This window comes from Rhea pennata, chromosome 39 (assembly GCF_028389875.1).
Source record: "Rhea pennata isolate bPtePen1 chromosome 39, bPtePen1.pri, whole genome shotgun sequence".
Taxonomy (NCBI): domain Eukaryota; kingdom Metazoa; phylum Chordata; class Aves; order Rheiformes; family Rheidae; genus Rhea; species Rhea pennata.
In genome coordinates, this window is record NC_084701.1 from 50,962 (window position 1) to 62,907 (window position 11,946).

The window sequence follows — 11,946 nt, forward strand, 5'->3', positions numbered from 1 at the left end:
GGGGTCCCAGTTTCCCCCACCGTTTTCCACACTTGTCCCAGTATTCTCCACAGTCCCCTGGACTGGTCCCAGTGTCCGCAGAGGGGTTCTGCAGTCCCTCCCAGTTCTCTGGACTGGTTCCAGTGTTCTCCACAGACCCCTGGACTGGTCCCAGTGTCCGCAGAGGGGTTCTGCAGTCCCACACAGCTCCCTGGGACTGGTCCCAGTGCCAGCAGAGCAGTCCCAGTGTCCCCAGAGGGGGGCCCGTTGTCCCCCACAGCTCCCGGGACTGGTCCCAGTGCCAGCAGAGCAGTCCCAGTGTCCCCAGAGGGGGCCCGTTGTCCCCCACAGCTCCCGGGACCGGTCCCAGTGCCAGCAGAGCAGTCCCAGTGTCCCCAGAGGGGGCCCGTTGTCCCCCACAGCTCCCGGGACCGGTCCCAGTGCCAGCAGAGCAGTCCCAGTGTCCCCAGAGGGGGCCCGTTGTCCCCCACAGCTCCCGGGACCGGTCCCAGTGCCAGCAGAGCAGTCCCAGTGTCCCCAGAGGGGGGCCCATTATCCCCCACAGCTCCCGGGACTGGTCCCAGTGCCAGCAGAGCAGTCCCAGTGTCCCCAGAGGGGGCCCCGTTGTCCCCCCCAGCTCCCTGGACTGGTTGGGGGGGGGACAGGGGGGAGGGGGGGGGGACGTCCCTCCTCTACCCCGTGCTGGGGGAAGGCCCCAACCAGAGACTGGGACCAGTTTGGGGGCTCCCCGGTACGAGAGCGCCGCTGAGGCCGGCGGAGGTCTGGCTCCGAGCGGCGGTGGGCCGGGCCCCGGTGACGGGCCCCCCCCCCCTGCCCCCCCCCCCCCCCCCCCACCCCCCGCAGTGATCGGGGCCCTCATCGGGCGCCAGGAGGGCCGCAACATCGAGGTGATGAACTCCTTCGAGCTGCTCTCGCACGCCGTGGACGGCCACGTCCTCATCGACAAGGAGTACTACTACACCAAGGAGGAGCAGTGTGAGCCCCGGGCCGGGGGGGGGGCCTGGGGCGGGGGGTCGGGGGGGGGGGTCCTGGGCTGCCCCAGGGGGGCCTGGAGGGGCTGGGGCGGGTCCTGGGCTACCCCCCACCCCCGGGCAGCTGCCCTAGAGGATCCTCAAATGCCCCAGAGGGTCCTCGTGGGGCTTTTGGGAGTCCTTATCTGCCCCGGGGTGGGGGTGGGGGGTTGGGGGGGGGGGTCCTTTACTGCCCCCAAAGGGTCCTCAGATGCCCCAGAGGGTCCTCGTGGGGCTTTTGGGAGTCCTTATCTGCCCCAGGGTGGGGGGGGGGGCATTTGGGGGGGGTCCTTTACTGCCCCCAAAGGGTCCTCCAGATGCCCCAGAGGGTCCTCGTGGGGCTTTTGGGAGTCCTTATCTGCCCCAGGGCGGGGGGGGGGGGGGCATTTGGGGGGGTCCTTTACTGCCCCCAAAGGTCCTCAGATGCCCCAGAGGGTCCTGGTGGGGCTTTTGGGAGTCCTTATCTGCCCCGGGGTGGGGGTGGGGGGGGTTGGGGGGGGGGGTCCTTTACTGCCCCCAAAGGGTCCTCAGATGCCCCAGAGGGTCCTCGTGGGGCTTTTGGGAGTCCTTATCTGCCCCGGGGCGGGGGGGGGGCATTTGGGGGGGGTCCTTTACTGCCCCCAAAGGGTCCTCAGATGCCCCAGAGGGTCCTGGTGGGGCTTTTGGGAGGTCCTTATCTGCCCCGGGCGGGGGGGGGGGGTTGGGGGGGGTCCTTTACTGCCCCCAAAGGGTCCTCAGATGCCCCAGAGTGTCCTGGTGGGGCTTTGCGAGTCCCTTATCTGCCCCGGGGTTTTTTTTTGGGGGGGGGGGGTCGTTTACTGCTCTAGAGGGGTTTCTATTAAGGGGGGGGCTGCTCCTGCCGCACTAACCCCCCCCCTCCTTTTTTGCCCCAGTCAAGCAGGTCTTCAAGGAGCTGGAGTTCCTGGGGTGGTACACGACCGGGGGCCCCCCCGACCCCTCCGACATCCACGTCCACAAGCAGGCAAGCGCGGCGAGGGGGGGGGCGTTGGGGGGGGGGCAGAGGGGCTGGGGGGGGGCAGCAGTGCCATGGGGCCGCTGTGGACGGCTGCGGGGTGGGGAGCAGCGCGGTCAGTGGGGTCACTGGGGTCTGTGGGGCAGCTGTGGAGGGCCATGTGGGGCAGAGCTTTTCTTGGCGGGGGGGGGGGTGTTAAGAGCCCCCCCCCACACTAATCGCCCCCCCCCCCGCCTCTGCTGCCCCCCCCCAGGTGTGCGAGATCATCGAGAGCCCCCTCTTCCTCAAGCTGAACCCCATGACGAAGCACACGGACGTGAGTTGTGGGGAAGGGGATGGAGGGGGGGGGGCCGGCCGGGGGGGGGGGGGGGGGCTTGGGGAGGGCAGAGACGCCTCCTGCCCCCCCCCCAACGTGTCCCTCCCCCGCAACCGACAGCTTCCCGTCAGCGTCCTTTGAGTCCGTGATTGACATCATCAACGGGGAGGTAAATCAGTGCGGGGGGGGGGGGGGGCTGCTTTGGGTTATGGGGAGGTGGTATTGCCGGGGGGGGGGGGGCAGGGGTGTTATTGTGGGGTGGCCCGGAAGGGGAGGGGGGAGGGGGTCCAGGGAGCTTACTGGGGGTTGTGGGGGGGCTGCTGGGATCTAGATAAGAGTTGCTTAGAGCTGGGGGGGGGGAGGTCTGTGGTGGGGGAGGCTGGGGGGGGGGGACAGGAGGGAAGTTGCCTTGGCGCCCTGGGGGTTGGGGGGGGGGGTCAGAGAGGCTGCTTGGAGCCTTGGTAGTCTAGGGGGGGGCTGCTGGGGGGGGGTCAAGGAGGTTGCTTGGAGCCCTGGGGTCTGGGGGTGTTCAGGGGGGCAGGGAGGTTGCTTGGAGCTCTGGGGGGGTCTGGGGGTGTTCGGGGGGGCAGGGAGGTTGTTTGGAGCCCTGGGGGTCTGGGGGGTGTTCGGGGGGGGGGGGCAGGGAGGTTGCTTGGAGCCCGGGGTGGGGGAACAGGGTGGTTGTTTAAAGCTCTTGGCCGGGGGGGGGGGGGGGGCGCTGCTAAGGGGCTGGGAAGGGCTTGCTGTGGCCATGGGAGGCGGGGAGGGGGGCTGGGAGGGGGCCTCCCCCCCCCATCACCCTCCTGTCCTGTGTGTGCCCCCCCCGACCCCCCCCCCCCCAGGCCACGATGCTCTTTGCGGAGCTGACCTACACGCTGGCCACGGAGGAGGCCGAGCGCATCGGCGTCGACCACGTGGCCCGAATGACGGCCACGGGCAGCGGGGAGAACTCCACAGGTCGGCGACGGGGACACCGGGCCGGGGGGGGGGGGGGGGACGGACACACACACGTGGGGCGGGGTGGGGGGGGGCACAGAGGGCCGCTATGGAACAGGAACGCGTTGCAGGGGCTCATTTTGGGGTGTTGGAGGGGGGGCACAAGACCGTGGAGCCACTGGAGCTGGGAAAGGGACACCGGGGACGAGGTGAGGCGGGCCTCGGCGTGGCTGGGGGGGAGGCACACGTGGGTACGCGTGGCCCTGATGACGCCCCCCCCCCCCCCCAACCTTGCCCCCGCAGTGGCCGAGCACCTCATCGCCCAGCACAGCGCATCAAGATGCTGCACAGCCGGTCAAACTCATCCTGGAGTACGTGCGGGCGTCCGAGGCCGGTGAGTTCGGGGACGGGGGGATGGGGGGGGTCCTGCCAGCACCGCCCCCCCCCCCCATCCCGAGGGGGGGCGGGAGGGACGCGCGCGGGACCCCAACGCGCCGTCCCCGCAGGCGAAGGTGCCCTTCAACCACGAGATCCTGCGCGAGGCCTACGCCCTGTGCCACTGCCTGCCCGTCCTCAGCACCGACAAGTTCAAGACGGATTTCTACGACGTGAGCAGGGGTGGGGGGGGGGGGGGGCCCGGTGGTGTTTTTTTTCGGGGGGGGGGGGGGGTCACGGTGGGGATCCCATCCCTAGGAGCACCTCAGAGGGGTCCGGTCCCCCACGGAGGGTGGGCTGAAGTTGGGGGAGGGGGGGTCACGTCCCACCTACAGCCGCTCAGGACGTCCCTGTTCCTCCGCCCTGGGCACGGCTGTATTCAATGGGGGGGGGGGGGGGGCAGGGAGCAGGGGAGGTAGTTTTGGGGTGACAACAGCCGTGGTGGACCCCCCCCCCCCCCCCCCCCCGCGTGTGTCCCCCCCCCCCCACAGCAATGCAACGACGTGGGGCTCATGGCCTACCTGGGCACCATCACCAAGACCTGCAACACCATGAACCAGTTCGTCAACAAGTTCAACATCCTCTACGACCGCCAAGGCATCGGGCGCCGCATGCGGGGGCTCTTCTTCTAGCGGGGCGGGGGGGGAAACCCCAGCCCCCCCCCCCCCAACAGGACTGTTTCCCACCCCCCCCCCCCCCCCCCTCGGAGCCGCAGGGTGATGACCCCCCCCCCCCCCCGCTTCCCCACGTGCCCCCTCCCTAATAAACGCGGCTCTGAGGCAGGAATTAACGGCTCGGTTGACGTCGCTTTGCCCATCCAGCGTGTCCCCCCTCCCGGTCCTGACGTGTCCTGACGTGTCCCTGAGGGTGGTGGCAGCAAGGGAGCCACCGCCACACCTCTAAAACCAGTGAGAAACAAGTTTTTTATTAATAAAGATATTTAATGAGAGAAACTGTAATTAAAGCCCAGGAGGAGACCAGGGGGGAACCAGGAGGGGGGGGGGGGGGACATAGGGGACAGAGCCGGAGCGTGTCCCGCCCCGCGCAGGGGACGTCGCCCCGTGTCACCCGAGGGCGACGGCAGCGCCGTGCCGGCCGCGGGTGCGAGGAGGGCCGCGCGGTTCGGGGAGGGGGGTGAAGGTTGTTTCTCCCCCCCCCACCCCGTGCGTCACACGAAGGTGATGCGGGTGCGGGCCGGGTTTCACCTGCAGCACGTTGAGCTCCTCGTACTCGTCGAGCGCCGCCTGCACCTGCGCCGGCGTGAAGCCCTTGGCCAGGCAGCGCTGCAGGGCCTCGGCGTAGCGCACGGCCCGGCCCTCGCCGCCCGCCAGCTCCCGCACCGCCGCGAAGATGGCGTCCGACGGCCGCTGCGCCCTGCGGACGGACGGACGGACGGCACCGGGGGGGGGGGGGGACACACACACACACACACACGAAGGGGTCAGCGCTGCTGTGGCACCCCTGACTCCCCCCCATCACCCCCCCCCGCCGCCGTGGACGTGGGGACGAGCTCGGGGCTGCCCCAGCCTCCCACGGATACGGGGATGAGCTCATGGTGGCCCTCGGACAGCCACTGTCTTCTCCAGCCACCCCATGGATGGGCTCAGGGCTGCCCCAAGGACAGCCACCATCCTGCCTGGTCACCCCACAAACATGGGGACGAGCTCGGGGCTGCCCCAGCCTCCCCATGGATACGGGGACAGGCTCGTGGTGGCCCCCGGACAGCCACCGTCTTCCCCAGCCTCCCCACGGATATGGGGACGAGCTCATGGTGGCCCCTGGACAGCCACTGTCTTCCCCAGCCACCCCATGGACATGGGGATGGGCTCAGGGCTGCCCCAGGACAGCCACCACCCTCCCTGGTCACCCCACAGACATGGGGAGGAGCTCACGGTGGCCCTAGGACAGCCACCATCTTCCGTGGCCACCCCACAGACGTGGGGACGAGCTCGGGCTGCCCCAGCCTCCCCACAGCCGCTCGGGACACGGGGACCAGGTCCAGGTAGCTCCTGCGTTGCCTCCTTGGCCACCCCACGGCCACGGGGGGGGGACAAGCTAAGGGCTGCCCCAGTGCTGCCACCATCTCCCTGGTCGCTCAGGGGACGTGGGTCACGCCACCCCCTGCCCCCCCAGCCTCGTGCCCTCCGCTCACCGGCTCTGCTGTCCCTTGTCCCCCAGCAGCGAGTCCTTGGACATCTCCATGAGCCGTATGGCCTCGTTCACGTCCTCCTTCTCCACCACGTCCACCAGCCGCAGCCGGGCCTGCAAACACGGGGCGGGGAAGTGCAGAAAGGGAAGGGGGGGGGTCAGCAGTGACCGGGACCCCAAAGCAACCCCCCCCCCCAAGCTGTGGGGCACCCCACGGATCACCCAGGGCCCCACAGGATGGCCCAGGGTCTGCTGGGGCTCCCCAACGCAGCCCCGAGCTGCCCCCAAAACCACTTCAGTCCCCCCCCAGCCCAATTAAATCTTCTGAGCCTGGGGAGAAACCAACTCCCCCACCCAAAAAAAAGCCCCCAGGGACTTTTGGCCACCACGCTCACCCTCAACACGCACCCCACGGTGCCCCACGGCTGCTGGCTGCGGCCTGAGAAGGGCCCGGGGCAACGGGAGCCGCCCGGAGCCACAATCCAGCCCCGGCCGTATCCGAGGATGGGAGAGGGGCCGCCGGGAGCGGGGCCCGGTGCCGGTCGCAGCCCCGGAAGGGCCGCGGGGAGCCGGGGCCGGTGCTGGCCGTGCCCCGGGGGCTCTGGAGTGCTGCCTCGGCAGTAGACGCCGCACGCACACTACCTGCACAAACAGCACTTTGGGGCCCCCGGGGCTCGTCGAGGACGAGGAGGCGGCGGCGGCAGGGGCGACGCGGACGCTGCTGCAGCTCCCCGGGACCACGAGGACCCGGCCCGGCCCGGCTCGACCTCCCGGGCTTCATCCTGCCTGTTTCCACCCGGCTTCTCCCCCCTCACTCCCGCCAGGGCCTTGCCGGACCCAGCGCCCTCTCGCCTCGCCCAGGGCAGGTCCTTCGAGGTCAGGCTCTGGCTGCTCCCGCCTCGCGTTATCCCGCTCCAGGGGGCCCTGCCCTCGCGCGCCCGCCCCGGGGGGTGGGGTGGGGGGCTCACCAGGGCCGTGGCCAGGCGCAGGATGCCCAGCAGCGTGCGGGCCGAGGTGTACGTGGTGTCCTTGTTGGCCCAGGCCTCCTTGCGCATCTCCACGTAGGCGGCCGTGATGTAGTCGGCCAAAGCCTCGGGCACCACCGGCTGCTTCCGCTTGCACGTGGCGATGTAGCGCCTGGGGCGAGTGGGGCAGGGGCAGGGTTAGGGGCAGGGGAGGGCCCCGGGGACCCCCGTCGCCTCCGGCCGCCCCTCGTGGGGCGTCTCTCTCACCTCATGAGCTTCATGTCGAGCTGCTGGAAGGAGCAGGGCGGCTGCCGGCTGTGCTGGTGCACGTAGGTGATGTGCTGGGCCAGGCTGTGGGGCAGAGGAAGGTTGGGGGCAGGCCCTGGAGCTGCCCACTGCTCCCAGCCCAGCCCAGCCCTGGGTCCAATCCCGCAGGCCCGTTGTGCCCCAGGCACGCCCAATCCCAGCCCCACGGCTCCCACATCTGCCCCATGCACTCCCCACTCCAGCCCCACAGCTCCCACGGTGCCCCAGGCAAGCCCCAATCCCAGCCCCACGGCTCCTACAGTGCCCCACGCATCCTCCACCCCAGCCCCACAGTGCCCCAGGCAGCCCAATCCCAGCCCCACAGCTCCTACTGTGCCCCAGGCACCCCTCATCCCAGCCCCACCTCTCCACATCTGCCCCACGCACCCCCCACCCCAGCCCCCGCGGCTCCTACAGTGCCCCACGCATCCTCCATCCCAGCCCCACGGCTTCCACAGTGCCCCAGACAGCTCTGATCCCGCCCATGGCTTCCACAGTGCCCCAGACAGCCCCCGATCCCAGCCCCACGGCTCCCACGCAATCCCCAAGGCCCCCAACCCAGGCCCACAGCCTCGTGCCTGGCCCCGCAGCTCCCATCCGCTCCCCGCCCGACCCCAGCCCCCCCAGCCCGGCTCACCGCAAGTCGTTATCGCGGTCGGGGCGGTCCTGGATGAGCCAGAGCAGGTCGAAGCGGGACAGGAGGGCGGCGGGCAGCTGGATGTTGTGCTCCAGGCTGCGCTTGGGGTTGTAGCGGGCCGTAGGCGGGGTTGGCGGCGGCCAGGATGGCGCAGCGGGCGTTGAGGGTGGCCAGCACGCCCGCCTTGGCGATGGAGATGCTCTGCTGCTCCATCACCTCGTGGATGGCCGTGCGATCGGCCTCCAGCATCTTGTCGAACTCGTCGATGCAGCAGACGCCCTGGTCGGCCAGCACCAACGCGCCCGCCCTCCAGCGCCAGCTCCCCCGTCAGCGGGTCGCGCAGCACCGCCGCCGTCAGCCCCACGCCCGACGAGCCCCGGCCCGTCGTGTACTGGCCTGGAGGGGGGCACAGAGGGCGGCGGAGATGGGTCCTCGGCGAGGGGCCCCGGGGAGGCTCGGCAAGGGGAAGGGGAGGGGGGGTTTCCGGCCGCTCTCGGCCCTGCGGAGGGTCCCGTACTCACTGCGAGGCGCCAGGCGGTCGATGTAGGACAGGAGCTGCGATTTGGCCACGCCAGGGTCCCCCATGAGGCAAATGTTGATGTTACCTGCGGGGGGGAAAAAGGGAAACGGTGAATCCTCGGGGCAGAAGCCGTCCCCCTCTGCCATCGGGGAGGGAGCCGCCCCGAATCCTTCGGTCGCGGCTGGCGATTCCCTCCTTGGCCCCATCCCGCATCCCAAAACCTTCCCGCGCGCCCTCAGAGCCACGTTCTCCCCACGGGGACGCCCTGCCGGCGGCGGCCTCACCTCGGATCTTCATGCCGTGGGGGCTGCGGTCCACGCCGCCCACCAGCAGCAGCAGCAGCGCCTTCTTCACGTCCTCGTGGGCCATAGATCTCGGGGGCGATGGAGGAAGCCAGCTTGTCGTAGAAATCTTCCTCTGCAAAACGCAGCGAGGGAGGCCGTGAAGGCGGCCGGCTGCCTCGCCGTGGGGCAGCTCCGGGCTTTTCCAAACCGGCGGGACGCGACTCGGGTCACCGACGGCTCAGCGACGCCCAAATCTCACCCGTGATCTGCCGGAGCTCCTCCTCGGTCAGCTCCCCGGCCCCCGACCTCGTCCTCCTCGCTCTTGTTCATCTTCACAATGCGGTGGGCCTCCAGGTAGGTCTCGGAGAGCAGCCCCTGGGCACAGGGGGGGTGACGGTGGGCTCGGGGCAGGCTGGCCGCAGCCCCCCGCCCGCGGCGGCCCGTGGGGCTCACCTGGGCGATCTGGCGGAAGCCGGTCTTCAGCAGGGGCAGGAAGACGCCGGGTGACGCTGACGTGGGTCGCCGGGCTGGGCCAGGCGGGTGTTTTCGCCGTGCACGGCCACGCTGATGGAGCGCGGGAGGTGCCCCACGGGCACCTGGTCGGTCTGCGGAGGGCGGCGGGTGAGCTGTGGGGGTCCCCGCCCCAGGCCCAGGAACCCACCGCTCCCCTCAGACGCGGGCGTTGCCAGTACGGACCGGGATAAAAAACGACACAGGCGTCCCGGCGCCCTCAAGCCCGCGTGTTACACCACCAGCCCCGTGCTGAGTGCACTGACAGCACCAGGGGGAAGATTATCCCCCTCTACCCTACGCTGAGAAAAGCCCAGCTGGAGTCTGGGACCAGTTTGGGGCTCTCTAGCGCAGGAACGCAGCGCTGTGGGGCTGGAGCTGGGGGGGTTGCAAAAGCGAGGCCGAGGCAAGGCAGGGAAAGCGGGTTGCATTGATGCCGTCGTCTCCCCGATGGGGATGTGTCAAAGAGGAACGGGGACAAGGCACAGAAAGGACGGGACTCTCCGCCCGCAGCCAGGCGTCAAACCCCAACCCGCGGCTGCAAGCAAAACCCCGAATTCCCTCCGGGCTCAGCAGCTCTGCGACCCGGGTTTAAGGGGCTCCCGACAGCGCCGTAGCCTCCCGCCGCCTCGTACTCACGTGTTCCTGCATCTTCAGCTCCTGGAACTTGATGAACTTGGAGCCGCGGCTCTGGAGGTAGAGGCGGCCCCCGGAGCGGTTCGTCTGGCACTCCCGGCTCGGGCACATGATGAGCGGCATGAAAGTGGGCGACTGGATCTGCGGAGGGCGGCGGGGCTCAGCGGACGCCCCTCCCCGCTCGCCGCCCTCGTCCCCACGGCGCTTACGGGCTGGTAGGTCTCGGCTCCGCACTGGTCGCAGCTGTAAGTGGCCACGACCATCATGGGTTTGACCTCGGTGACGCGGGTGACGATGCCGCGGACGGTCACCAGCTTCCCGATGCAGTCGGCCTTGACGTCGCGGACCACCCGGGCCTTGGCCGTCGACGGGGCCTTGAAGTAGAGCTCGCTGGGGCGGGAGAGAGGGACGGGGACATGGGTTAGAGCAGGTTGCGGGGACAGGAAGGGGACGCGAACAAGGCAGAGAGGGGGGCAGGGGGCTAGAAGGGGGCACAAATGACGAAACAGAGGTTTAAGGGGAGGGAAATCTGCCCACAAAGATCAGAAAAGGAAACAAATGGGAACAGGAAATGAGAAGCAACCCAGGAGAGAAAGCTGGAAACACGGAATTAAAACAAAAACGCGAATAAATGTTAGAGAGGAAACACAGGGCAGACGCGAGCCAAAGACGGGGTGCAGGGACGGGGCTTCACGACGACGCTGAAGGACGAGGCGGCAGCTAGAAGGGGACGCCGAGGCGGCGGCCCGCGTCCCCAGCCCCCCCGCCCGGCGCTCACAAGCGTCGCAGCAGCTCCGGCGGATACTGGTTCTGGGGGCTGCGCGTCTCGCCGGCGTCGCGGCCCCGCTGCTCCAGCAGCAGCCGGTGCTCGATGTAGACGTCCAGCACGTCCTTGTGTGTCACCTGGGGGCACAGCAGGGACGGGGGTGGGGGTGTCAGGAGGGGACAGCAGGGTGTCCTCGCTGCTGTCCCCCTCACGGCTGTCAGGCGCCTCCCACACCTCGCGCTCCTTGTACTGGGGCAGCAGCTCATGCACGGCGTCGGCGAAGAGGCGGCTGTAGCGCTTGGCGTTCTCGCACACGGCGTCCGCCAGCTCGGGGTCGTCCTCGGCCACGTCGTCCAGGGCCACGTACAGGGCCACCTGGTCCCGGTGCGCCAGCGCGGCCTGCGGGGACAGCGGGGACAGCGCAGGAGGGGTGGGGGTGAGGAGGGACCCTGATCCAGCCCGGGGGCGTCGCCGCCGCCGCCCCTTCCAGGGGGGCGAGGGGCCCCAACGCGGCCCGGGGGCGTCGCCGCCGCCGCCCCTTCCAGGGGGGCGAGGGGCCCCGATCTGACACGTGGGTCTCGGGGAGACGCTGCCCGCGGGATGAGGACAAGGACGGAGCCCGATCCAGCCCGGGGGCTTCACCGCCGGCTCCGTGAGGGGTCGGGGGCAGGCTGGGACCCCCGAGGGACCCTCCCGGCCCCGGCTAGGCCTGGCCTGGCGGTGGCACCCGTGCTCCCCCGGGGCTGCCCCGTGTCTCACCAGCTGGTCCCGGTACGGGAACTCCTTGCCCAGGTCGCCATCGCGGTAAAACTCCTGCAGGAAGCGCTTCACCTTATCTGCGCGCGGGAGCGAACGGCACGTGAGGCCCGGAGCGCCCGGCCCGGCCCGGCCCGGCCTGGCCCGGCTCGGCTCGGCTCGGCCCGGCTCCCCCGCCCCGGGCCCGCCCCCCTCGCCGGTAAACAAAGCGGCACGTGGCCGCCCGCCCCCGGAAGGGCCCCGCGCTCCCGGCTCCGCTTCCGGGGCGGCGCCGGCCCGCGCGCACCTTTCTCGGCCGCGTAGTCGCGCGGCGCCATGGCGGAGGCCTCCGCGGCGGGGCGGGGCGGGCTACGGGCGCCGGCGGGGGTCAGTCAGTCCCGCGCTGCTTCCGCGGCCCGGTACGGGTGCCCGCGGGGGGTCAATCCCAAGCAGTCACGCGCCCAGGCCGAGGGTCGCTACGGGTCGCCGCGGGGGTCAAGCTGCCTCCGGTCCAGCAGCCCCGTAAGGGTGCCCGCGGGGGTCAGTCTCAGTGAGCTTCGCTCCCGTTCCGCGGCCCGGTACGGGCGCCCGCGGGGGTCAATCCCGATCCCGCTGCCGCCGCCGCTCTGACTCCTGCCGCCGCAACCAAAAGTGGCGCGAAAATGCCGCCTCACGTGACGGCCGCGGGCCAATCCGAAGATGGCCCCGCCTCCGCGCCGCCGTCCAATCGCGGCGCGCGGCGGCCCGGAGCGGGCCCCGCCCCTTTCGG

At 70.4% G+C, this 11,946-nt stretch overlaps 2 protein-coding genes across 2 annotated transcripts in view; one reads left to right on the forward strand and one right to left on the reverse strand.

Annotated features, from left to right (window-relative positions):
• Positions 1 to 4,332, forward strand: part of COPS6 (COP9 signalosome subunit 6) — a 4,965-nt gene extending 633 nt beyond the window's left edge. Inside the window, 10 exon segments of the mRNA XM_062598894.1 lie at positions 844 to 975; positions 1,904 to 1,992; positions 2,237 to 2,299; positions 2,420 to 2,434; positions 2,436 to 2,468; positions 3,142 to 3,256; positions 3,539 to 3,587; positions 3,589 to 3,658; positions 3,748 to 3,843; positions 4,162 to 4,332. Of these exon segments, the coding sequence (XP_062454878.1) occupies positions 844 to 975; positions 1,904 to 1,992; positions 2,237 to 2,299; positions 2,420 to 2,434; positions 2,436 to 2,468; positions 3,142 to 3,256; positions 3,539 to 3,587; positions 3,589 to 3,658; positions 3,748 to 3,843; positions 4,162 to 4,302 (803 nt within the window). The 3' untranslated portion in view covers positions 4,303 to 4,332.
• A 420-nt stretch (positions 4,333 to 4,752) lies between these two features.
• MCM7 (minichromosome maintenance complex component 7) lies at positions 4,753 to 11,809 on the reverse strand. The gene is given in 22 exon segments (XM_062598903.1): positions 4,753 to 4,871; positions 4,873 to 5,044; positions 5,823 to 5,932; positions 6,787 to 6,955; positions 7,051 to 7,134; positions 7,727 to 7,842; positions 7,844 to 8,029; positions 8,031 to 8,122; positions 8,248 to 8,331; positions 8,531 to 8,609; positions 8,611 to 8,663; positions 8,790 to 8,835; positions 8,837 to 8,905; positions 8,984 to 9,031; positions 9,033 to 9,047; positions 9,049 to 9,135; positions 9,680 to 9,817; positions 9,886 to 10,066; positions 10,455 to 10,579; positions 10,677 to 10,841; positions 11,202 to 11,278; positions 11,485 to 11,809. Coding segments are annotated over 22 exon segments (2,160 nt in total). The 5' UTR covers positions 11,516 to 11,809; the 3' UTR covers positions 4,753 to 4,838.
• Between the last annotated feature and the right edge of the window lie 137 nt (positions 11,810 to 11,946).